The sequence below is a fragment of the Cyprinodon tularosa genome, unplaced genomic scaffold (assembly GCF_016077235.1).
Source record: "Cyprinodon tularosa strain WSP-4 unplaced genomic scaffold, ASM1607723v1 ctg407, whole genome shotgun sequence".
In the NCBI taxonomy this organism is placed as follows: domain Eukaryota; kingdom Metazoa; phylum Chordata; class Actinopteri; order Cyprinodontiformes; family Cyprinodontidae; genus Cyprinodon; species Cyprinodon tularosa.
Genome location: NW_024039127.1, coordinates 833,794 through 856,906, shown reverse-complemented (window position 1 = coordinate 856,906; position 23,113 = coordinate 833,794). Strand labels below are relative to the sequence as shown.

At 50.2% G+C, this 23,113-nt stretch overlaps 1 protein-coding gene across 1 annotated transcript in view; it reads left to right on the top strand.

Annotated features, from left to right (window-relative positions):
• The window catches only part of plxnb3 (plexin B3), an 86,847-nt gene that overhangs the window by 37,747 nt on the left and 25,987 nt on the right, over positions 1-23,113 (top strand). Inside the window, exons 5-9 of the mRNA XM_038298426.1 lie at positions 19,903-20,031; positions 20,115-20,215; positions 20,354-20,486; positions 21,245-21,404; positions 21,474-21,582. Of these exons, the coding sequence (XP_038154354.1) occupies positions 19,903-20,031; positions 20,115-20,215; positions 20,354-20,486; positions 21,245-21,404; positions 21,474-21,582 (632 nt within the window). The remainder of the gene's footprint in view (positions 1-19,902; positions 20,032-20,114; positions 20,216-20,353; positions 20,487-21,244; positions 21,405-21,473; positions 21,583-23,113) is intronic.

Genomic DNA, 23,113 nt, shown 5'->3' with positions numbered 1-23,113 from the left:
TCTTCAGGATGAACTAGTCTCTGTTTAAGGGTCTGTTTGGTCTTAAATGTTCTGGGAATTTGTGTTTGGAGAAAATCCACTTTAGTTTCTATTTGGTTGTTCTAAACTAAAACCAGGCTTTGTTGGGCTGCTGGATAAAGCCTGGAACTAAACGCTATTTCTGACATTTTGAATTGAAAAAGCTTCCTGGATGGAAGAGAAACGTCTTCAGACTTGGAAACAAAGTCCAGAGGATTGATTATTTTTTAACTTTTTTGGAACAACTATGACCTGTATAACTGAGAATCAGCACCAGCATTTGCCGATGGTCCTGCTGATGTTTTTACTTTCTACATTGCATGTGGGCATGTATGTGTTTTAAACCACTGTTGAACAAATCTACCTGCGGGTAGAAATGAAAGACCTAGAAAAATCATTTCCAGTAAAGTTGAAGAGTTAACGCCTGTTCTAGCTTGAAGGCATGCTAATGACGTGGTGCTATGGTGGCCCCTGCCTTTACCTGCTTCATATTATTCTGCCTCTTGATTAAATATTTAAATTGTTTTTTCCTCTGCGGTTCGGTTTATTTCGCCGATGGGGGAAATGTTTTTGTTTTGAATCGAGTCCCTGACTTTGCAGCATTCGCTCCTCCTGAGCGAGCGCTGAGGAACAATATAAAAGAACTGGGAGGGAGCATTGGGGGCCCCTGGGGGCGCCCAGCTATTGTCTCCACTGTGTTTGTGTTGGTGGGAGGGGAGGGGGCCAAGCAGGGGCCAGTTGGGGAGCTGCTGGGGCTCCTTTGTTCCTGCCTATGAGCCCGTACTGGTCGAGGTGTGAGGACGGCCTCGGGGGTTCAGCGGTGCCGCAGGTGTGTGTTGCGGGGGGGGTGGGGCTTCAACTCTAGTACATTTTGACCTTTGGCCCCTGGGACCCCTTCTTTTGAACACCTGGCAGCTCACCAGGTATGTTTGGTGTCAATGTAAACGTCTGCAGAGGCGCCTAGATTCAACATTTGGGTTAATAAATGATGATTCTGCTTCCTGTTCTTCATCTATTAGAATAAAAGTTACTATTAGAAGTTAGTATTTGGAAGAGCTTTAAGGAAACAGCAACATTCAAATACTTTTAATTCTGACTTTATGGGATTATGACTTAAAAAAAGAGTAAAGAGGAGATGGAAACAATCCAATAAGTTCTGATCTAGTGTTTTATTTTACATGCCTGATCAGCTGTTTCTGCTGCCGGAAATGAAAACACTCTGCAGCAACGGATCACAGCATCCAGTGACGGTCAACTCAGTTCACGCTGCAACACGTTGATTAAAACCATCACTGATCTGTGGCCAGCGCTAGCTGCTAACCGCTAACTCTAATTGACGTTTTTCGTAGAAGCTCCTTTAACCTGTTGACCCCGGGGGGCCCGGTACGGGGCCCTACTGACCCCTGCTCATGTTTATCTATTCATCGAAATGCACAAAACGGTCACATGGTGTTTCATCCACACGCCCTTAAAAGGAGGCTTTAAAATTTCTAAAACATGTTTCAAAAGTGTAGTTTAAACAAATAAAATGAGATTTAAAATTCCACCTGACATGTTCATTCTTAGCCCCGCCCCCTAATGGCCGCCATCATTGGAAACTGAAACTAGAGGCTCAGACCTTTCCAAGGAGGGGTCAGAGGTCATTGTGCGATCGTTTCAGGTGATGTAAGCAGCATGCGTTCCATAAGCTGCTCTGTTATTCTTATTTTCTATTCAGTTTGTTGATATTATTGGTAAATTTCAATGAAACAACTAAATCTTAGAAGCAAAAGCTTTGCCTCATGCAGAAGGTCTCCAAAAATGTAAATCAGCATATTTGTCTGACCAGATTCACTTTTATGTGCGGAAAAATGCATTTTCGCACTTTTGGCACCTGAAAAATATACTTCAATGCCTTTCTGTTATAAAAATACTAACAGTTGTATTACCGATGTATAGTTTGGGAGCTGAACTTGCTTTAATTCACATATATAACTTCATTTGCTCCTAAAACCCTCAGAGCTTTAGGAGTTAAGCTTGCAGCGGGGTTGGATGGCGGTCAGCGGCCGCTCTTAGAAGGTCAGCGTAACTATAGAGCAGTGGGTGAAATCAGCTGAGAGAGAAAAGAGGTCAGTTGGTCTTCCAGCAGCTGTAACCTAAAGCAGCATAACTACAGATTTCTTTGGGCTGCTTATCATCCGCTTCCCTCCACTGTTTGGATCAGAACCAGCATGTTGCTATGACCCTGCAGAACTTTGTGCAGATCTCGCGAGCTTTCAAGGTTTCACTCGCAGATCAGTCTGGAGACTCTCCGTTAAAGAAAATCTGGAGCCGTTCACCAAACGAACATCCAATCAGCGTTGGCTTTGAGGCGGGTTGAGGTGTGACGCAACGAGAAGCGCGACAGTTCAGTCTAAAGAACATGGCGGCTTCAGCCGATGAAACTAGCGTTAGCGTGGCTATCGAGCAAGTTTTATGGGAATTACAGAGTATTTCTTCACTGAAAGAAGAGCAAAACACTGCTCTGGAGGCTTTTCTCAGAGGAAAAGATGTTTTTGCTCTTCTCCCCACTGGTTTCAGCAAGAGTTTGATCTATCAATTGGCTCCTCTTCGTCGTCGCTCTGTTAGTACGTCATATGCTTGGTTGATCTGATTGGTTTATTTGGCCCGTCTATCACCAACATAGGCCAATCAGCTAACCAGTATTTTGGCCCCTTCCCAAAATTACTTCAACGGAAGGTTTCCAGATGGATATGCGGAGCAAATCCATCTGGTGGAGTCAGGTTAGAACCCATCTGTGCTTGATAGTGTTCTTGCTTCATGTAGGTTAGATCAGCAGATCCATCACAGGAGAACATCAGAACCACATGAGGTAAAACTACTGACATCATCAATGAGAAGCTTGTTTTTTTCCAGGACTTCCTGCAAAGGTTTGCGTACTTAACATGGTTCTGTGGGCCTTTGGATCAGTGGTTTGGTTTAGTTCAGATCCTAATGAGGATGGAACCAGGCTGAAGGTTTTCCAGGGATTCATGGGGATCCAATCATCTCAGATCGGTTCTGTCTGTCTGAGCAGAACTTTGATATCAGATCCTGGAGGTCCAAAAGAATCAACCTTCATATAAACCTTCCTTAGACACACACACACACACACACACCATGTATTATTGATGAGGAGCTGCAGGCCCCTCGGTGTGGCTGTGTGTGTGTGTACCTGTCTAGCTCTCATTTTTCCAATTTAAGTGCTGAACAGGTGTTCAGCTCGGGGGTTTGCTGAAACTTAACTTGCTGATTGGTAATTTTGGTCCCAGGTGGATTGTGGGTAATGATTAAGCATGAAGACCCTGAAGTGTAATCTAGTGTAGTGAAGTGCTTTGATTCTCCGTGTTAATATTTAATCACTCATCTTTTTATTCCAACCTTGATAGGCGTTTGTATTGATTGCTGTTTATTTTAGAAACAGCAATTCTACCCGACCCTGAACGTGACCCTGACCCGGGTCTGAACCTAAGCCTGACCCCCCCCCCCCCCCCCCCCCCCCCCCCGTACCTCTAGTGCTACGTTCAGACGTAAAGCAGCAGGAGCAGTAGAAACTAGGGTTGTCACGATACTAAACTTTTCAACTCGATACCGATACTAAGGAAAATATTCGATACTCGATACCATTTTCGATACCACAAGGATAAAATTTCAACAGAAATATTTTGATTAATAATTAAAATACAATAAATAAATAAATACAATAAACAATAAGAACAACATTTTGAGGTTGTTTGCTGTGCACAGTATTTAGCAAGCTTGATAAAAAACTTACAAAATTAAAATTAAGTTTCCCTTCCTTGGCTATGCTTGGCACACATAACAATGACACTAGCCAAACCGGTTAAGAAACAAAAATAATTCTCAGCAGCTGCAACTGTTACAAAAAAAGTCTGAAACTGAAAAGTGCGTAGAATTATTCAATCACACAGTGTTCAGAAAGTGCATTTTCCTCTATTTTGCACTTTAGATGAATGACTGTTTAGGTGCGACTGGTACTCGATACTTTTGAAAATGAGTATTGTATCCGGATACAACATTTCAGTATCGATACTTTTTTGAGTATCGATACTTTTGACAACCCTAGTAGAAACGCCATGCTGCTTCATTTCTGATGCTTGTACCAGTTAAGTTCTGACCCGGCTGAAGCATCTTTGCTGCTCTAGCTGAGTGATTGTAAAGTGGGTCTGATGCGCGGTGGGCGGAGCTACTCTATCCTTTCTCCGCCTGGAACAATGGCAGCTATATTAGCTGTGATCAGCGGGTAGAAAGTAGTTAGAATCTATGTTGAAGTGAGAAAGTCCTCCTGAAAACATGGTCTGTGCAGTCAGTTCATCCAGATTATCATCCTGCCTTCAAAGATTATTTCTCTGTGGGAGCCGCTCAGACCCCCACATACCGGCGCTGCGCTGTCACTGGGAATCCCAAGCAGCAGCTGCCTCAGGCCCGCTCGCCTCTCCAGGGTTTTCCCCTCCTGTTGGTGGCGGCTGGAAGTAGATGTTAGCGTTTTTCAGGTCTGTTCTACAAACTGCAGGCAGCAGGATAATAAAAGCCAACATATTCTGCCGGCAGGTTTCTACGTTTGAAGTTAATTTAGGCGTTAATAAACTGTTTCAGAGGAGTGATCAAAGCGCTCTGCATCAGCAGTGCTGCGTCTGACTCCCTGCCAGCTCCCAGATTAGCTTCTCTCATTGGTTGATGCGGCGCGTCCAGCAGCTAAAGCTCAATGTTTCCAACTCCTGCAGCTGCTACTTCTGAAGCGCCTCAGATGCTCAGAAGCTCATGATGCGCTGCTCCTTCTGCTCCTGCTGCTCTAAACACGCTGCAGGACTTTTTGCTGCGCCTTGATTCGCGTCAACCATTGACTTTACATGGAAATGAGCTGCCTCTGCTGCTAGCGGTTTGAACTTAGCATAACTAAACCCTGAACCTTGAAGCTTCGCTTCTGGCCTTTGGTCTCCATGAGGCTCATCGAGCAGATGATCTGGTAACATGAACATATACACCACAGCAGGTAGTGGATTATTACCTAGAGTTCCTGGTGGAACCTCGTCTGTTTTCCGTTGGGGAACTGGAACCTGTTCTGAACCAATCAGCAGACACATAGAGAGACGACACTCTGGGCGCATCCCAGTCGGTGGCTCCTCCCTCCCACACGCTGCTGAACTGGTCCCCTTGATGGTGCTTTTCCTGGACCAGGAAGCTGTCGTTACCATGGTAGCAGTCCAAGCTCTGGCAGCGACTGCAGAGGACGCTTAAAGGAAAAGTCCAGTCAGTTAGGAATAATCAATGGATCATTATTTACACCTAAAACTAATATGTCACAAAACTACTTCTTCACATACGTTAATCAGTAAAAAAATACAAATAATTTTCGTTGCGATCACTGAGTCTGGGAGCGGCCATTTTTGCCCAAATATAGTAGCCCCTCCCTCCTGCCATCTTCCAGCAGTGACGTCACGGTGCGGTAAGCCTAGCGCCATTCTCCCCGCTTTCCAAGCTAAATCAATGGGAACTACTAGACACATCTGCAATCAACAACAATTACAGGTGCTGGTCATAAAATTAGAATATCATGAAAAAGTAGATTGATTTCAGTAATTCCATTTAAAAAGTGAAACTTGTATATTATATTCATACATTACATACAAACTCATATATTTCAGATGTTTATTTTGTTTAATTTTGATGATTACAAATGACAACAAATGAAAATCTCAAATTCATCATATCAGAAAATTAGAATATTGTGAAAAGGTTCAAAATTGATGGCCCCTGGTGCCACACTCTAATCAGCTAATTAACTCAAACCACCTGCAAAAGCCTTTAAATGGTCTTTCAGTCTAGTTCTATAGGCTACACAATCATGGGGAAGACTGCTGACTTGACAGTTGTCCAAAAGACGACCATCGACACCTTGCACAAGGAGGGCAAGACACAAAAGGTCATCGCTAAAGAGGCTGGCTGTTCACAGAGCTCAGTGTCCAAGCACATTAATAGAGAGGCGAAGGGAAGGAAAAGATGTGGTCGAAAAAAGTGTACAAGCAAGAGAGATAACCGCACCCTGGAGAGGATTGTGAAACAAAACCCATTCAAAAATGTGGGGGAGATTCACAAAGAGTGGACTGCAGCTGGAGTGAGTGCTTCAAGAACCACCACACACAGACGTATGAAAGACATGGGTTTCTGCTGTCGCATTCCTTGTGTCAAGCCACTCTTGAACCACAGACAGCGTCAGAAGCGTCTTGCCTGGGCTAAAGAGAAACAGGACTGGACTGCTGGTGAGTGGTCCAAAGTCATGTTCTCTGATGAAAGTAAATTTTGCATTTCCTTTGGAAATCAAAGTCCCAGAGTCTGGAGGAAAAGAAGAGAGGCACTTCATCCACGTTGCTTGAAGTCCAGTGTAAAGTTTCCACAGTCAGTGATGGTTTGGGGTGCCATGTCATCTGCTGGTGTTGGTCCATTGTGTTTTCTGAGGTCCAGGGTCAACGCAGCCACATACCAGGAAGTTTTAGAGCACTTCATGCTTCCTGCAGCTGACCAACTTTTTGGAGATGCAGATTTCATTTTCCAACAGGACTTGGCACCTGCACACAGTGCCAAAGCTACCAGTACCTGGTTGAAGGACCATGGTATCCCTGTTCTTAATTGGCCAGCAAACTCTCCTGACCTTAACCCCATAGAAAATCTATGGGGTATTGTGAAGAAGAAGATGCAATACACCAGACCCAACAATTCAGAAGAGCTAAAAGCCACTATTAGAGCAACCTGGGCTATCATAACACCTGAGCAGTGCCACAGACTGATCGACTCCATGCCACGCCGCATTGCTGCAGTAATACAGGCCAAAGGAGGCCCAACTAAATACTGAGTGCTGTACATGCTCATACTTTTCATGTTCATACTTTTCAGTTGGCCAACATTTCTATAAATCCTTTGTTTTTATTGGTCTTCAGTAATATTCTAATTTTCTGATATGATGAATTTGAGATTTTCATTTGTTGTCATTTGTAATCATCAAAATTAAACAAAATAAACATCTGAAATATATGAGTTTGTATGTAATGTATGAATATAATATACAAGTTTCACTTTTTAAATGGAATTACTGAAATCAATCTACTTTTTCATGATATTCTAATTTTATGACCAGCACCTGTATTGAAGATTTCCAGAGGACTTCACCATTGAAATTCACCAGAGCTATAGTGAAACTGACAATGTCCACGTGCATGGCAGCTGGATGCTGGAATACATCGGGTAAAAGTGGAAATAAAAGAGTTATTCCACCTTTCTGATTCCTGATCCTCCACGGACGGGTTGGTCGTTGGATCGCCAACTTGAAGAGGGAGGATTTGCCATCGAACTTCTGGCCAGAGAAAAAACCCGTAATATGTAGCCAACATTTGGAAGAAGAATGTTTTCAAGATGACTTGGATAATAGCGCGTTGGGACAAACACCAGATACAGCACTGGGACTTGATCAACAGCCGATACTGCACCGTGACGTCACTAACCAGTAGGTGGCAGTAGTGTTCTTTGACAAACATGGATGCCTCCAGTAAAGCACATTCACAGGAAAATGACTCTTTTCTGCAGCGCCAGAAAAATCAGGCTGACAGAAAAAATGCTCATTAATAACAAATAACTTAAAATAATAATGCATGAAGCTTTTTATTTGATATAAGAATTATAAAATTCTATAGAAAAAAGAGATTTCTAGAGAGATTTCTATAGCGATATGAAATAATAAATGCAACACGTATGCAGAAGTAATGTCCCATCCTCCATGCAGCTGCACCTGCTGCTGGATGGGAAGCAGATCCTCGCTGAGACTTTATGAGCAGCTGGTTTCAGATAGACTGATATCCCAGAATGCTTTGCAAGGAGAGCTCTCCTCTCAATGCATCATGGGATTTGCTGTTACAGCGGCCCGCTAACGCCATAGGCTGCCGCTACCCGACAGTGGCGACTAATAACAAAGATGGCGTAGGCACCGCGTGGAGGAGGAGTTACGTGACGAACGGAGCTAAAAGCAGTGATCATCTGTCTGAACGGTCAGGAAACTGAGTTCACTATAAAGTTCACTATATAGTCCCCGCTCTATAGTGATGGAGGGGTTTAGGGGTTAGGGTGGACGGTCGAACACAGTGAGCTGCTATGAGCCATGAGAAACTTTTAAACAGAGCGTGCACGAGTCCATTTCTCCTCGTGCACGCTCTGTTGACTCGCACAAGTCTAATAGGAGTGGGTACAGGGCCGTGCATGTGCATTTGTTTTTTAAAGTGCAGTGGATTTTAAAACATCCTCCACAATACCTTTAAAATGGCCGACCCTCCACGGGCAAACGGTGAGTAGTGGGCAAGGGACCAGCCGCCGATCGGGAAAACGCCCTCATTGACCCTGATCTGTGAGGTCAGGTGGAGAGCTGGACTGGTTCTTCTGTCTCAGAATCAGCAGCAGGGCAGACATCATGCATCTTCTCTACCTGTTAGAAGGGAGTTTTTCTCTCCGCTGCTGCATGTCGACCACAGGAGGAATGATTACAGTCAGTGACTCGATGCCAGTTTCCTCAGAAACAAACCTTTTCATTTCAGGGCAACTTCAGAAAAGAGGAAACAGATTCAATCTGTGGTTTATAAAGAGCCTGCAGACGACATGTGCTGTGAATTGGCTCTAGATAAATTACCACGTGTAATTTAATTAACTTTACATACTCTGCATAACGTTGTTATGACAACCAGCCCTTAGTCTGTTTCACTGTAACAGAAATAGTTTAATCAGATGATCTATAGAAACAAAGCTGGAGAAAAACCATGAATCTGTTCTAACAGGAGATCAGCTGGTCTGCAGCACATAGAGAAGCACTGAACAATAGATCAGCAGCAAGGCGGCCATTTTTAGCAGATATGGTTATAATGGGGGGGGGGACCAGAGACGGAACAGCTGCAGGAAAATAAGCCGATGATGACAAGCAGCAATTTGGCCCTCAGTGTCGGAAATTACATTTAGTCAGCAAGAAACAAGAGGAGATCAGGAGGAGAATAGGAGACGAACTGGAGGAGAACTGGAGGTGAACAGGAGGAGAACAGGAGATAAGCAGGAGAACAAGAGGAGAACTGGAGGAGAACAGGAGAAGAACAGGAGGAGAGCAAGAGGAGAGCAGGAGAACAACAGGAGAGCAAGAGGAGAACAGGAGAAGAACAGGAGGAGAGCAAGAGGAGAGCAGGAGAACAACAGGAGAGCAAGAGGAGAGCAGGAGAAGAATAGGAGACGAACTGGAGGAGAACTGGAGGTGAACAGGAGGAGAACAGGAGATAAGCAGGAGAACAAGAGGAGAACTGGAGGAGAACAGGAGAAGAACAGGAGGAGAGCAAGAGGAGAGCAGGAGAACAACAGGAGAGCAAGAGGAGAGCAGGAGAAGAACAGGAGGAGAGCAAGAGGAGAGCAGGAGAAGAACAGGAGGAGAGCAAGAGGAGAGCAGGAGAAGAACAGGAGGAGAACGGGAAGAACAGGAGGAGAGCAGGAGAAGAACAGGAGGAGAGCAAGAGGAGAGCAGGAGAAGAACAGGAGAGCAAGAGGAGAGCAGGAGGAGAACGGGAAGAACAGGAGGAGAGCAGGAGAAGAACAGGAGGAGAGCAAGAGGAGAGCAGGAGGAGAACGGGAGGAGAACGGGAGGAGAACAGGAGAAGAACAGGAGGAGAACAGGAGAAGAACAGGAGGAGAGCAAGAGGAGAGCAGGAGAAGAACAGGAGGAGAACGGGAAGAACAGGAGGAGAGCAGGAGAAGAACAGGAGGAGAGCAAGAGGAGAGCAGGAGAAGAACAGGAGAGCAAGAGGAGAGCTGGAGGAGAACGGGAAGAACAGGAGGAGAGCAGGAGAAGAACGAGGAGAGCAAGAGGAGAGCAGGAGGAGAACGGGAAGAACAGGAGGAGAACAGGAGAAGAACAGGAGGAGAGCAAGAGGAGAGCAGGAGGAGAACGGGAAGAACAGGAGGAGAGCAGGAGAAGAACAGGAGGAGAACGGGAAGAACAGGAGGAGAGCAGGAGAAGAACAGGAGGAGAGCAAGAGGAGAGCAGGAGAAGAACAGGAGAGCAAGAGGAGAGCAGGAGGAGAACGGGAAGAACAGGAGGAGAGCAGGAGAAGAACAGGAGGAGAGCAAGAGGAGAGCAGGAGGAGAACGGGAGGAGAACGGGAGGAGAACAGGAGAAGAACAGGAGGAGAACAGGAGAAGAACAGGAGGAGAGCAAGAGGAGAGCAGGAGAAGAACAGGAGGAGAGCAGGAGAAGAACAGGAGGAGAGCAAGAGGAGAGCAGGAGGAGAACGGGAGGAGAACGGGAGGAGAACAGGAGGAGAACAGGAGGAGAGCAAGAGGAGAGCAGGAGAAGAACAGGAGGAGAACGGGAAGAACAGGAGGAGAGCAGGAGAAGAACAGGAGGAGAGCAAGAGGAGAGCAGGAGAAGAACAGGAGAGCAAGAGGAGAGCAGGAGAAGAACAGGAGGAGAGCAAGAGGAGAGCAGGAGGAGAACGGGAGGAGAACGGGAGGAGAACAGGAGAAGAACAGGAGGAGAATAGGAGACGAACTGGAGGAGAACGGGAAGAACAGGAGGAGAGCAGGAGAAGAACAGGAGGAGAGCAAGAGGAGAGCAGGAGGAGAACGGGAAGAACAGGAGGAGAGCAGGAGAAGAACAGGAGGAGAGCAAGAGGAGAGCAGGAGGAGAACGGGAGGAGAACGGGAGGAGAACAGGAGAAGAACAGGAGGAGAATAGGAGACGAACTGGAGGAGAACTGGAGGTGAACAGGAGGAGAACAGGAGATAAGCAGGAGAACATGAGGAGAACTGGAGGAGAGCAAGAGGAGAGCAGGAGAACAACAGGAGAGCAAGAGGAGAGCAGGAGAAGAACAGGAGGAGAGCAAGAGGAGAGCAGGAGAAGAACAGGAGGAGAGCAAGAGGAGAGCAGGAGAAGAACAGGAGGAGAACGGGAAGAACAGGAGGAGAGCAGGAGAAGAACAGGAGGAGAGCAAGAGGACAGCAGGAGAAGAACAGGAGAGCAAGAGGAGAGCAGGAGGAGAACGGGAAGAACAGGAGGAGAGCAGGAGAAGAACAGGAGGAGAGCAAGAGGAGAGCAGGAGAAGAACAGGAGAGCAAGAGGAGAGCAGGAGGAGAACGGGAAGAACAGGAGGAGAGCAGGAGAAGAACAGGAGGAGAGCAAGAGGAGAGCAGGAGGAGAACGGGAGGAGAACAGGAGAAGAACAGGAGGAGAACAGGAGAAGAACAGGAGGAGAGCAAGAGGAGAGCAGGAGAAGAACAGGAGGAGAACGGGAAGAACAGGAGGAGAGCAGGAGAAGAACAGGAGGAGAGCAAGAGGAGAGCAGGAGGAGAACGGGAGGAGAACGGGAGGAGAGCAGGAGGAGAGCAGGAGAAGAACGAGGAGAGCAAGAGGAGAGCAGGAGGAGAACGGGAAGAACAGGAGGAGAGCAGGAGAAGAACGAGGAGAGCAAGAGGAGAGCAGGAGGAGAACGGGAAGAACAGGAGGAGAACAGGAGAAGAACAGGAGGAGAGCAAGAGGAGAGCAGGAGGAGAACGGGAAGAACAGGAGGAGAGCAGGAGAAGAACAGGAGGAGAACGGGAAGAACAGGAGGAGAGCAGGAGAAGAACAGGAGGAGAGCAAGAGGAGAGCAGGAGAAGAACAGGAGAGCAAGAGGAGAGCAGGAGGAGAACGGGAAGAACAGGAGGAGAGCAGGAGAAGAACAGGAGGAGAGCAAGAGGAGAGCAGGAGGAGAACGGGAGGAGAACGGGAGGAGAACAGGAGGAGAACAGGAGAAGAACAGGAGGAGAGCAAGAGGAGAGCAGGAGAAGAACAGGAGGAGAACGGGAAGAACAGGAGGAGAGCAGGAGAAGAACAGGAGGAGAGCAAGAGGAGAGCAGGAGAAGAACAGGAGAGCAAGAGGAGAGCTGGAGGAGAACGGGAAGAACAGGAGGAGAGCAGGAGAAGAACGAGGAGAGCAAGAGGAGAGCAGGAGGAGAACGGGAGAGCAAGAGGAGAGCAGGGGGAGAACGGGAAGAACAGGAGGAGAGCAGGAGAAGAACAGGAGGAGAGCAAGAGGAGAGCAGGAGGAGAACGGGAGGAGAACGGGAGGAGAACAGGAGAAGAACAGGAGGAGAACAGGAGGAGAATAGGAGACGAACTGGAGGAGAACTGGAGGTGAACAGGAGGAGAACAGGAGATAAGCAGGAGAACATGAGGAGAACTGGAGGAGAATAGGAGAAGAACTGGAGGAGAACAGGAGAAGAACAGGAGGAGAGCAAGAGGAGAGCAGGAGAACAACAGGAGAGCAAGAGGAGAGCAGGAGAAGAACAGGAGGAGAGCAAGAGGAGAGCAGGAGAAGAACAGGAGGAGAGCAAGAGGAGAGCAGGAGAAGAACAGGAGGAGAACGGGAAGAACAGGAGGAGAGCAGGAGAAGAACAGGAGGAGAGCAAGAGGACAGCAGGAGAAGAACAGGAGAGCAAGAGGAGAGCAGGAGGAGAACGGGAAGAACAGGAGGAGAGCAGGAGAAGAACAGGAGGAGAGCAAGAGGAGAGCAGGAGGAGAACGGGAGGAGAACAGGAGGAGAACAGGAGAAGAACAGGAGGAGAACAGGAGAAGAACAGGAGGAGAGCAAGAGGAGAGCAGGAGAAGAACAGGAGGAGAACGGGAAGAACAGGAGGAGAGCAGGAGAAGAACAGGAGGAGAGCAAGAGGAGAGCAGGAGAAGAACAGGAGAGCAAGAGGAGAGCTGGAGGAGAACGGGAAGAACAGGAGGAGAACAGGAGAAGAACAGGAGGAGAGCAAGAGGAGAGCAGGAGAAGAACAGGAGGAGAGCAAGAGGAGAGCAGGAGAAGAACAGGAGGAGAACGGGAAGAACAGGAGGAGAGCAGGAGAAGAACAGGAGGAGAGCAAGAGGAGAGCAGGAGAAGAATAGGAGAGCAAGAGGAGAGCTGGAGGAGAACGGGAAGAACAGGAGGAGAGCAGGAGGAGAGCAGGAGGAGAACGGGAAGAACAGGAGGAGAACAGGAGAAGAACAGGAGGAGAGCAAGAGGAGAGCAGGAGGAGAACGGGAAGAACAGGAGGAGCTCAGGAGGAGAACGGGAAGAACAGGAGGAGAGCAGGAGAAGAACAGGAGGAGAGCAAGAGGAGAGCAGGAGGAGAACGGGAAGAACAGGAGGAGAGCAGGAGAAGAACAGGAGGAGAGCAAGAGGAGAGCAGGAGGAGAACGGGAGGAGAACGGGAGGAGAACAGGAGAAGAACAGGAGGAGAGCAAGAGGAGAGCAGGAGAACAACAGGAGGAGAACGGGAAGAACAGGAGGAGAGCAGGAGAAGAACAGGAGGAGAGCAAGAGGAGAGCAGGAGAAGAACAGGAGAGCAAGAGGAGAGCAGGAGGAGAACGGGAGAGCAAGAGGAGAGCAGGAGGAGAACGGGAAGAACAGGAGGAGAGCAGGAGAAGAACGGGAGGGGGAGCAGGAGAAAAACAGGAGGGAGCAAGGGGAAAGGCAGGGGGAAAACGGGAGGAGAAGGAAGGAGAACGGGAAAAAAAACAGGGGAAACAAGGAGTTAGGAAGAACTGGGGGAGAACTGGGTAAAAGGGGGGAAAGGAGATAACAGGAAACATGGGGAGAACTGGAGGAAATAGGAAAGAACTGGAGGAAAAAACAGGAGAAGAACGGGAGGGGAGAAGAGGGAGCGAAAACAACGGAGACAAGAGGAGAGAAGGGGAAAACGGGAGGAAGCAAGAAGAGCAGGAAAGAACGGGGAGGAGGAAAAGGGGGAAGCAGGAGAAGAACAGGAGGAAACGGAAGAACGGAGAGCGGGAAAGAAAGGGGGAAACGGGAAAGGAAAAGAGGAGAGCAGGGAAAACGGAAGAACAGGAGGGAGCAGGAAAGAACGGGAGGAGACAAGGGGAGAGCAGGAGAAAACAGGAGGAGAGCAAGAGGAGAGCAGGAAAAACAGAAGCAAAGGAGAGCAAGGAGAAGGGGGAAAAAAAAGGGAGGAGAGCAAGAAGAACAGGGGGAAAGACAAAGGGAGAGCAGGAGAGAACGGAGGGAACGGAGGAAACAGGAAAGAACAGGGGGAGAACAGGAGAAGAACAGGAGGAGACAAAGGAGACGAGAAAACAGAGGAAACGGGAAGAACGGGAAGAGCAGGAAAAACAGGGGAGACAAGGAGGCGGGAAAGAACAGGAGAGCAAGAGGAGAGGGGAGGAGAACGGGAAGAACAGGGGGAGACAGGAGAAGAAAGAGGAACAAAGAGAGCAGGGGGGAAAAACGGGAAGAACAGGAGGAAACGGGAAAAAACAGGAGGAGAAAAGAGGAGAGCGGGAGGAGAACGGGAAAAAAAGGGGGAGAGCAGGAGAAGAAAAGGGGAGAAGGGGGAAAACAGGGGAAGAGCGGGGAGAAAACGGGGAGGGGGAGAAGAGGAGAGCAGGAGAAGAACAGAGAGCAAGAGAGGCAGGAGGAACGGGAAGACAGGGGGGGAGAGCAGGAGAAGAACAGGAGGAGAAAGAGGAGAGAGGAGGGAACCCCCCCCCCCCGGGAGGAACGGAAGGAGAACAGAGGAGAACGGGGAAAAGAACAGAGGGAGCAAGGAGAGCAGGAGAAGAACGGGAGGAGAAGGGGGAAAAGAACAGGAGGAGAGAAAGGGGGGAAAACAGGAGGAGAGCAAAGGAGGCAGGAAAAAAACGGAAAGAGCAAGAGAAGCTGGAGGGAACGGAAAACAGGGGGAGAGCAGGAGAAAACGAGGAGAGCGAGGAGAGCAGGAGGAAAGGGGAGAGCAAGGGAGACAGGGGGAAAGGGGAAAGAACAAGGAGAAGGGGAAAACGGAGGAGAGAAAAGGAAAGAGCAGGAGGAAACGGAGGAGAACGGAGGAAAACGGGGAGAAAACAGGGGGGAAACAGGAGGAAATAGGAAGAACTGGAGGAAAACTGGAGGTGAACAGGGGGGAGAACAGAGATAAGCAGGGGAACATGAGGAAACTGGGGAGAATAGGGGAAAGAAGGGGAAGGCAGGAAAAAAAACAGGAGAAGCAAGAGGAGAGCAGGAGAAAAACAGAGGAAGCAAAGGAGAGCAGGAAAAGAAAAGGGAAACGGGAAGAACGGGAGGAGAGCAGGAGAAGAACAGGGGAGGCAAGAGGACAGCAGGAGAAGAACAGGAAGAAAGGGGAGGCAGGGGGAGAAGGGGAAAACAGGAGGAGGCGGGAAAAAACAGGAGGAAGAAAAGGGAGAGCGGGAGGAAACGGGGAGAAACAGGAGGAAAACAGGAGAAGAACAGGGGGAGAACAGGAAAAGACGGGAGGAGAGCAAGAGGAAGCAGAGAAGAACGGGAGGAAACGGGAAGAAAGGGGAGAGCAGGAAAAAACGGGAGGAGAGCAAGAGGAAGAAGAAGAACGGGAGAGCAAGGGGGAAGCTGGAGGAGAACGGAAGAACAGGAGGAAACAGGAGAAGAACGGGGAGGAGAGCAAGAGGAGAGCAGGAGAAGAACAGGAGGAGAGCAAGAGGAGAGCAGGAGAAGAACAGGAGGAGAACGGGAAGAACAGGAGGAGAGCAGGAGAAGAACAGGAGGAGAGCAAGAGGAGAGCAGGAGAAGAACAGGAGAGCAAGAGGAGAGCTGGAGGAGAACGGGAAGAACAGGAGGAGAGCAGGAGGAGAGCAGGAGGAGAGCAGGAGGAGAACGGGAGGAACAGGAGGAGAACAGGAGAAGAACAGGAGGAGAGCAAGAGGAGAGCAGGAGGAGAACGGGTAGAACAGGAGGAGAGCAGGAGAAGAACAGGAGGAGAACGGGAAGAACAGGAGGAGAGCAGGAGAAGAACAGGAGGAGAGCAAGAGGAGAGCAGGAGGAGAACGGGAAGAACAGGAGGAGAGCAGGAGAAGAACAGGAGGAGAGCAAGAGGAGAGCAGGAGGAGAACGGGAGGAGAACGGGAGGAGAACAGGAGGAGAACAGGAGAAGAACAGGAGGAGAGCAAGAGGAGAGCAGGAGAAGAACAGGAGGAGAACGGGAAGAACAGGAGGAGAGCAGGAGAAGAACAGGAGAGCAAGAGGAGAGCAGGAGGAGAACGGGAGAGCAAGAGGAGAGCAGGAGGAGAACGGGAAGAACAGGAGGAGAGCAGGAGAAGAACAGGAGGAGAGCAAGAGGAGAGCAGGAGGAGAACGGGAGGAGAACGGAAGGAGAACAGGAGAAGAACAGGAGGAGAATAGGAGACGAACTGGAGGAGAACTGGAGGTGAACAGGAGGAGAACAGGAGATAAGCAGGAGAACATGAGGAGAACTGGAGGAGAATAGGAGAAGAACTGGAGGAGAACAGGAGAAGAACAGGAGGAGAGCAAGAGGAGAGCAGGAGAACAACAGGAGAGCAAGAGGAGAGCAGGAGAAGAACAGGAGGAGAGCAAGAGGAGAGCAGGAGAAGAACAGGAGGAGAGCAAGAGGAGAGCAGGAGAAGAACAGGAGGAGAACGGGAAGAACAGGAGGAGAGCAGGAGAAGAACAGGAGGAGAGCAAGAGGAGAGCAGGAGAAGAACAGGAGGAGAGCAAGAGGAGAGCAGGAGAAGAACAGGAGGAGAACGGGAAGAGCAAGAGGAGAGCAGGAGAAGAACGGGAAGAACAGGAGGAGAGCAGGAGAAGAACAGGAGGAGAGCAAGAGGAGAGCAGGAGAAGAACAGGAGGAGAACGGGAAGAACAGGAGGAGAGCAGGAGAAGAACGAGGAGAGCAAGAGGAGAGCAGGAGGAGAACGGGAGGAGAACGGGAGGAGAACAGGAGAAGAACAGGAGGAGAACAGGAGAAGAACAGGAGGAGAGCAAGAGGAGAGCAGGAGAAGAACAGGAGGAGAACGGGAAGAACAGGAGGAGAGCAGGAGAAGAACAGGAGGAGAGCAAGAGGAGAGCAGGAGAAGAACAGGAGAGCAAGAGGAGAGCTGGAGGAGAACGGGAAGAACAGGAGGAGAGCAGGAGAAGAACGAGGAGAGCAAGAGGAGAGCAGGAGGAGAACGGGAAGAACAGGAGGAGAGCAGGAGAAGAACAGGAGGAGAACGGGAAGAACAGGAGGAGAGCAGGAGAAGAACAGGAGGAGAGCAAGAGGAGAGCAGGAGAAGAACAGGAGAGCAAGAGGAGAGCTGGAGGAGAACGGGAAGAACAGGAGGAGAGCAGGAGAAGAACAGGAGGAGAACGGGAAGAACAGGAGGAGAGCAGGAGAAGAACAGGAGGAGAGCAAGAGGAGAGCAGGAGAAGAACAGGAGAGCAAGAGGAGAGCAGGAGGAGAACGGGAAGAACAGGAGGAGAGCAGGAGAAGAACAGGAGGAGAACGGGAAGAACAGGAGGAGAGCAGGAGAAGAACAGGAGGAGAGCAAGAGGAGAGCAGGAGGAGAACGGGAAGAACAGGAGGAGAGCAGGAGAAGAACAGGAGGAGAACGGGAAGAACAGGAGGAGAGCAGGAGAAGAACAGGAGGAGAGCAAGAGGAGAGCAGGAGGAGAACGGGAAGAACAGGAGGAGAGCAGGAGAAGAACAGGAGGAGAGCAAGAGGAGAGCAGGAGGAGAACGGGAGGAGAACAGGAGGAGAACGGGAAGAACAGGAGGAGAGCAGGAGAAGAACAGGAGGAGAGCAAGAGGAGAGCAGGAGGAGAACGGGAGGAGAACGGGAGGAGAACAGGAGGAGAACAGGAGAAGAACAGGAGGAGAGCAAGAGGAGAGCAGGAGAAGAACAGGAGGAGAACGGGAAGAACAGGAGGAGAGCAGGAGAAGAACAGGAGGAGAGCAAGAGGAGAGCAGGAGAAGAACAGGAGAGCAAGAGGAGAGCAGGAGGAGAACGGGAGAGCAAGAGGAGAGCAGGAGGAGAACGGGAAGAACAGGAGGAGAGCAGGAGAAGAACAGGAGGAGAGCAAGAGGAGAGCAGGAGGAGAACGGGAGGAGAACGGAAGGAGAACAGGAGAAGAACAGGAGGAGAACAGGAGGAGAATAGGAGACGAACTGGAGGAGAACTGGAGGTGAACAGGAGGAGAACAGGAGATAAGCAGGAGAACATGAGGAGAACTGGAGGAGAATAGGAGAAGAACTGGAGGAGAATAGGAGAAGAACTGGAGGAGAACAGGAGAAGAACAGGAGGAGAGCAAGAGGAGAGCAGGAGAACAACAGGAGAGCAAGAGGAGAGCAGGAGAAGAACAGGAGGAGAGCAAGAGGAGAGCAGGAGAAGAACAGGAGGAGAGCAAGAGGAGAGCAGGAGAAGAACAGGAGGAGAACGGGGAGAACAGGAGGAGAGCAGGAGAAGAACAGGAGGAGAGCAAGAGGAGAGCAGGAGAAGAACAGGAGGAGAGCAAGAGGAGAGCAGGAGAAGAACAGGAGGAGAACGGGAAGAGCAAGAGGAGAGCAGGAGAAGAACGGGAAGAACAGGAGGAGAGCAGGAGAAGAACAGGAGGAGAGCAAGAGGAGAGCAGGAGGAGAACGGGAGGAGAACAGGAGAAGAACAGGAGGAGAACAGGAGAAGAACAGGAGGAGAGCAAGAGGAGAGCAGGAGAAGAACAGGAGGAGAACGGGAAGAACAGGAGGAGAGCAGGAGAAGAACAGGAGGAGAGCAAGAGGAGAGCAGGAGAAGAACAGGAGAGCAAGAGGAGAGCAGGAGGAGAACGGGAAGAACAGGAGAAGAACAGGAGGAGAGCAAGAGGAGAGCAGGAGGAGAACGGGAGGAGAACGGGAAGAACAGGAGGAGAGCAGGAGAAGAACAGGAGGAGAGCAAGAGGAGAGCAGGAGAAGAACATGAGAGCAAGAGGAGAGCAGGAGGAGAACGGGAAGAACAGGAGGAGAGCAGGAGAAGAACAGGAGGAGAACGGGAAGAACAGGAGGAGAGCAGGAGAAGAACAGGAGGAGAGCAAGAGGAGAGCAGGAGGAGAACGGGAGGAGAACGGGAGGAGAACAGGAGGAGAACAGGAGAAGAACAGGAGGAGAGCAGGAGAAGAACAGGAGGAGAGCAGGAGAAGAACAGGAGGAGAGCAGGAGAAGAACAGGAGGAGAGCAGGAGAAGAACAGGAGGAGAGCAGGAGAAGAACAGGAGGAGAGCAGGAGAAGAACAGGAGAGCAAGAGGAGAGCAGGAGGAGAACGGGAAGAACAGGAGGAGAGCAGGAGAAGAACAGGAGGAGAGCAAGAGGAGAGCAGGAGGAGAACGGGAGGAGAACGGGAGGAGAACAGGAGAAGAACAGGAGGAGAGCAAGAGGAGAGCAGGAGAAGAACAGGAGGAGAGCAGGAGAAGAACAGGAGGAGAGCAAGAGGAGAGCAGGAGAACAGGAGAGCAAGAGGAGAGCTGGAGGAGAACGGGAAGAACAGGAGGAGAGCAGGAGAAGAACGAGGAGAGCAAGAGGAGAGCAGGAGGAGAACGGGAGAGCAAGAGGAGAGCAGGAGGAGAACGGGAAGAACAGGAGGAGAGCAGGAGAAGAACAGGAGGAGAGCAAGAGGAGAGCAGGAGAAGAACAGGAGGAGAGCAAGAGGAGAGCAGGAGGAGAACGGGAAGAACAGGAGGAGAGCAGGAGAAGAACAGGAGGAGAGCAAGAGGAGAGCAGGAGGAGAACGGGAGGAGAACGGGAAGAACAGGAGGAGAGCAGGAGGAGAACGGGAGGAGAACGGGAGGAGAAAATGAGAAGAACTGGAGGTGAACAGGAGGAGAAAAGGAGAAGAGCAGGAGAACGAGAGAAAATCCGATTGATGCCTGAACTGATTTAAAAAAATAAAAGTTTAAGTTAGGTTAACTCCTCTCTATATTTTCGGACCTTTTTGTCCCTAATCAGACCCTGTAGCTGAGAGCAGGTAGAACCTTCAGATGTCCTCTGCTCTGGTCTGACTGGCTGTCTGTGCCGCAGGTGTTGGTGCGCTCTGATTGGTCTGGTGAACTCTACGGCAGCCTGTTGGTGGACGAGGGCGGAGCCATAGGTGCTGACCTCCTATTGGACGAGAGCCAGCAGCATCTTTATGTTTTGACCGAGGAGCGGGTGAGACACGCCGCTGTCCCTCTACCATGCCTTGGTTTCCTTTGTCTTCTCCAGAAAAAATCAGCTCCTTTTTCTCGTCTCAGGTGTCAAAGGTTCCCGTTTCGTCCTGTGAGAGACAGACGGACTGCCAGTCCTGTCTGTCCATCAGAGACCCTTACTGTGGCTGGTGTGTCCTGGAGGGAAGGTAGGTCTGTCCATCACCTGTCTCTGCCCATCCCTGGATTTTTTCTCATAGGAGTCCTTTGGCCCCATCTAGTGGACATTAAAGGGACTGCATTTTGTTTCAGAAACTGATCCTTTATTTGGACTTCCTGTTTTCCAGGTGTTCCCGTAAACATGAGTGTGAGCGTCACCTGCTGGCCAACCATTGGCTTTGGAGCTTTGAACAGACCAATCAGTGCGTCACAGTGCAGAGCCTGCAGCCGGCCAATCAGAGCAGAGAGGAGCAGACTCAGGTATAAGGAGCTGTGGGGTCATGCGGTTGAAGCCTCTGATGTACGAAAGGGTTTTGGTTCTGATCCGATCCGGTTCAGGCTTTCAGTTCAGTTCTAGGTATAGTTCCCTGTTACTGATTTAGTGCAAATACTCACCATATTCCAAGGTCTTCCCCGAACATGGCCGCCTCTGGGGAAACCGAGAGGAGACGACGGAACCAGCACAGCTGTGAACTCTCAGAAATGGAGCCTGCTGTTCTGCACAGATAATAAAATCTACAGATGTCTTGCCATACAGTTCCTTTTAAAGCAGTAACAGTAGACAGGCTGGGAGAGAAAGAAATCACTTCTTCATAACACGGTTAAGATTCTCAGTCATCCAGGTCATTACATAAAAATTTAAAATCAATCCTCTGGACTTTGTTTCCAAGTTTGAAGACGTTTCTCTTCCATCCAGGAAGATTTTTCAATCCAAATGTCAGAAATAGCGTTTAGTTCCAGGTTTTATCCAGCATCTCAACAAAGCCTGGTTTTAGTTTAGAAAACATGCAAATAGAAACGGATGAACAGGTCCCCCCCTTTGGAATGGGGGTCGTTTGACTTCTTTGTTAGCCGTCAATGCCCCATAGCTGTCTATGTCTCTGAAAGGGGGGTATTGCAGGTTAACAAAGACCTCAACGCTCCCCATTACTGAGAGGTGGAACACTTCAATTAGCATTTTTTCTAAGCCAAAATAAGGCTGTTCCAGATCCACAACTTTCCTTCTGTTTGTCTCCAAGGTAACGCTGTCCGTCATCCAGCTGCCTGAACTCCGGGGGGAGGAGTCTCTCTCCTGTGTCTTTGGGAATCTCCCCCCTCACCCAGCCGTCGTCATGGGAACAACTCTTACCTGTCAGTCACCTGCACAGAAGCTCCTCCCACCATTGCCAGCAGGAAGTGGTGAGTTAATAACATCTGCGGAGTTCCCATGTCTCCTGTCCTGGTGCTGAGTGACCTCTGTCCCCACAGATCACAGGATCCTACCCGTGTCTCTGATGTTCGGTCACGTGACCATCACCACGGGAAACATGACCTTCTACGATTGTGGAGCCGTAAGCCGACTGAACCAGAGTTCTCAGTAAGAGTCCAGAATCTTTACAGCAGCAAATTTAGGCCAGAAAGGAGCAGAGGAGGGGGAGGAGGAGGAGGAGGAGGAGGAGAGGAGGAGGAGGAGAGGAGGAGGGGGAGGAGGAGGAGGAGGAGGAGGAGAGGAGGAGGAGGAGGAGGAGGGGGAGGAGGAGGAGAGGAGGAGGGGGAGGAGGAGGAGAGGAGGAGGAGGAGAGGAGGAGGGGGAGGAGGAGGAGGGGGAGGAGGAGGAGGAGGAGAGGAGGAGGAGGGGGAGGAGGAGGAGAGGAGGAGGGGGAGGAGGAGGAGGAGGAGCAGAGGAGGGGGAGGAGGAGGAGGAGGGGAGGAGGAGGAGCAGAGGAGGAGGAGGAGGAGGAGGAGGAGGAGGAGGAGAGGAGGAGGAGGAGGAGGAGAGGAGGGGGAGGAGGAGGAGAGGAGGAGGGGGAGGAGGAGGAGGAGGAGCAGAGGAGGGGGAGGAGGAGGAGGAGGAGGAGGAGGGGGAGGAGGAGGGGGAGGAGGAGGAGAGGAGGAGGGGGAGGAGGAGGGGGAGGAGGAGGAGAGGAGGAGGGGGAGGAGGAGAGGAGGAGGAGGAGGAGGAGGAGGAGGAGGAGGGGGAGGAGGAGGGGGAGGAGGAGGAGGAGGAGAGGAGGAGGAGAGGAGGAGGGGGAGGAGGGGGAGGAGGAGGAGGAGGAGGAGAGGAGGAGGAGGGGGAGGAGGAGGAGGAGGGGGAGGAGGAGGAGGAGGAGAGGAGGAGGAGGAGGAGGACCACCACCATCATGGTGATAATGTTTGTTTCCCAGTGAGGATAATTGTGATAAAGATGAATATGGTGGTGATACTAGGGATGATGATGATGATGATTTCCTTTTTGAAGCTTCTAGTTAGAGTGGCTGGTTGACAGTTGCCTTTTGTGTCTATGCTTCTTTTTCTATGTCTGCTTCTGTCTCCTTGAACCCCAGTGGGCCTCAGCAGATGGCCGCTCACACTGAGCCTGGTTCTGCTGGAGGTTTCTTCCTGTTCAAAGGGAGTTTTTCCTCTCCACTGTCGCTACAAGCATGCTTAGTGTGAGGGATTGCTGAAGAGTCAATGAGTCGATGCAATCAGCTGGTTTTCCTTAGATAGAAAACGAAAGTTACTACCGTAACTACGGTTCTATGAATCCCGGATGACCGCCAGAGGCGGTGCTTCAAGCACTGAATGATCATTCTTGCGCATGCGCAGGTCGAGTATTAATGACAACAAAGTCAGCTTGGACCTGCCGGGGACCCACGTGACTCTATATAGTCACGTGGCACCCGGCAATCAATCCCTCAATCTTCTCGCGAAAGCAGAGATTCCGAGGACCAAGCAACTCTGGCGGTCATCCGGGTTTCATAGAACCGTAGTTACGGAAGAAACCCTTTCCGTTTCTATTTTTTCCCAAATGCCCGGGCCAGAGGGGGGGGGGTTTGCTTAAAAGCACTGGTGACTCTTATAAAACAAGGTAAAAGGGGGGGGGAAATCAGCAACTTTCCCAAGGGAACAACGCCCTTAAAAAACCCCCC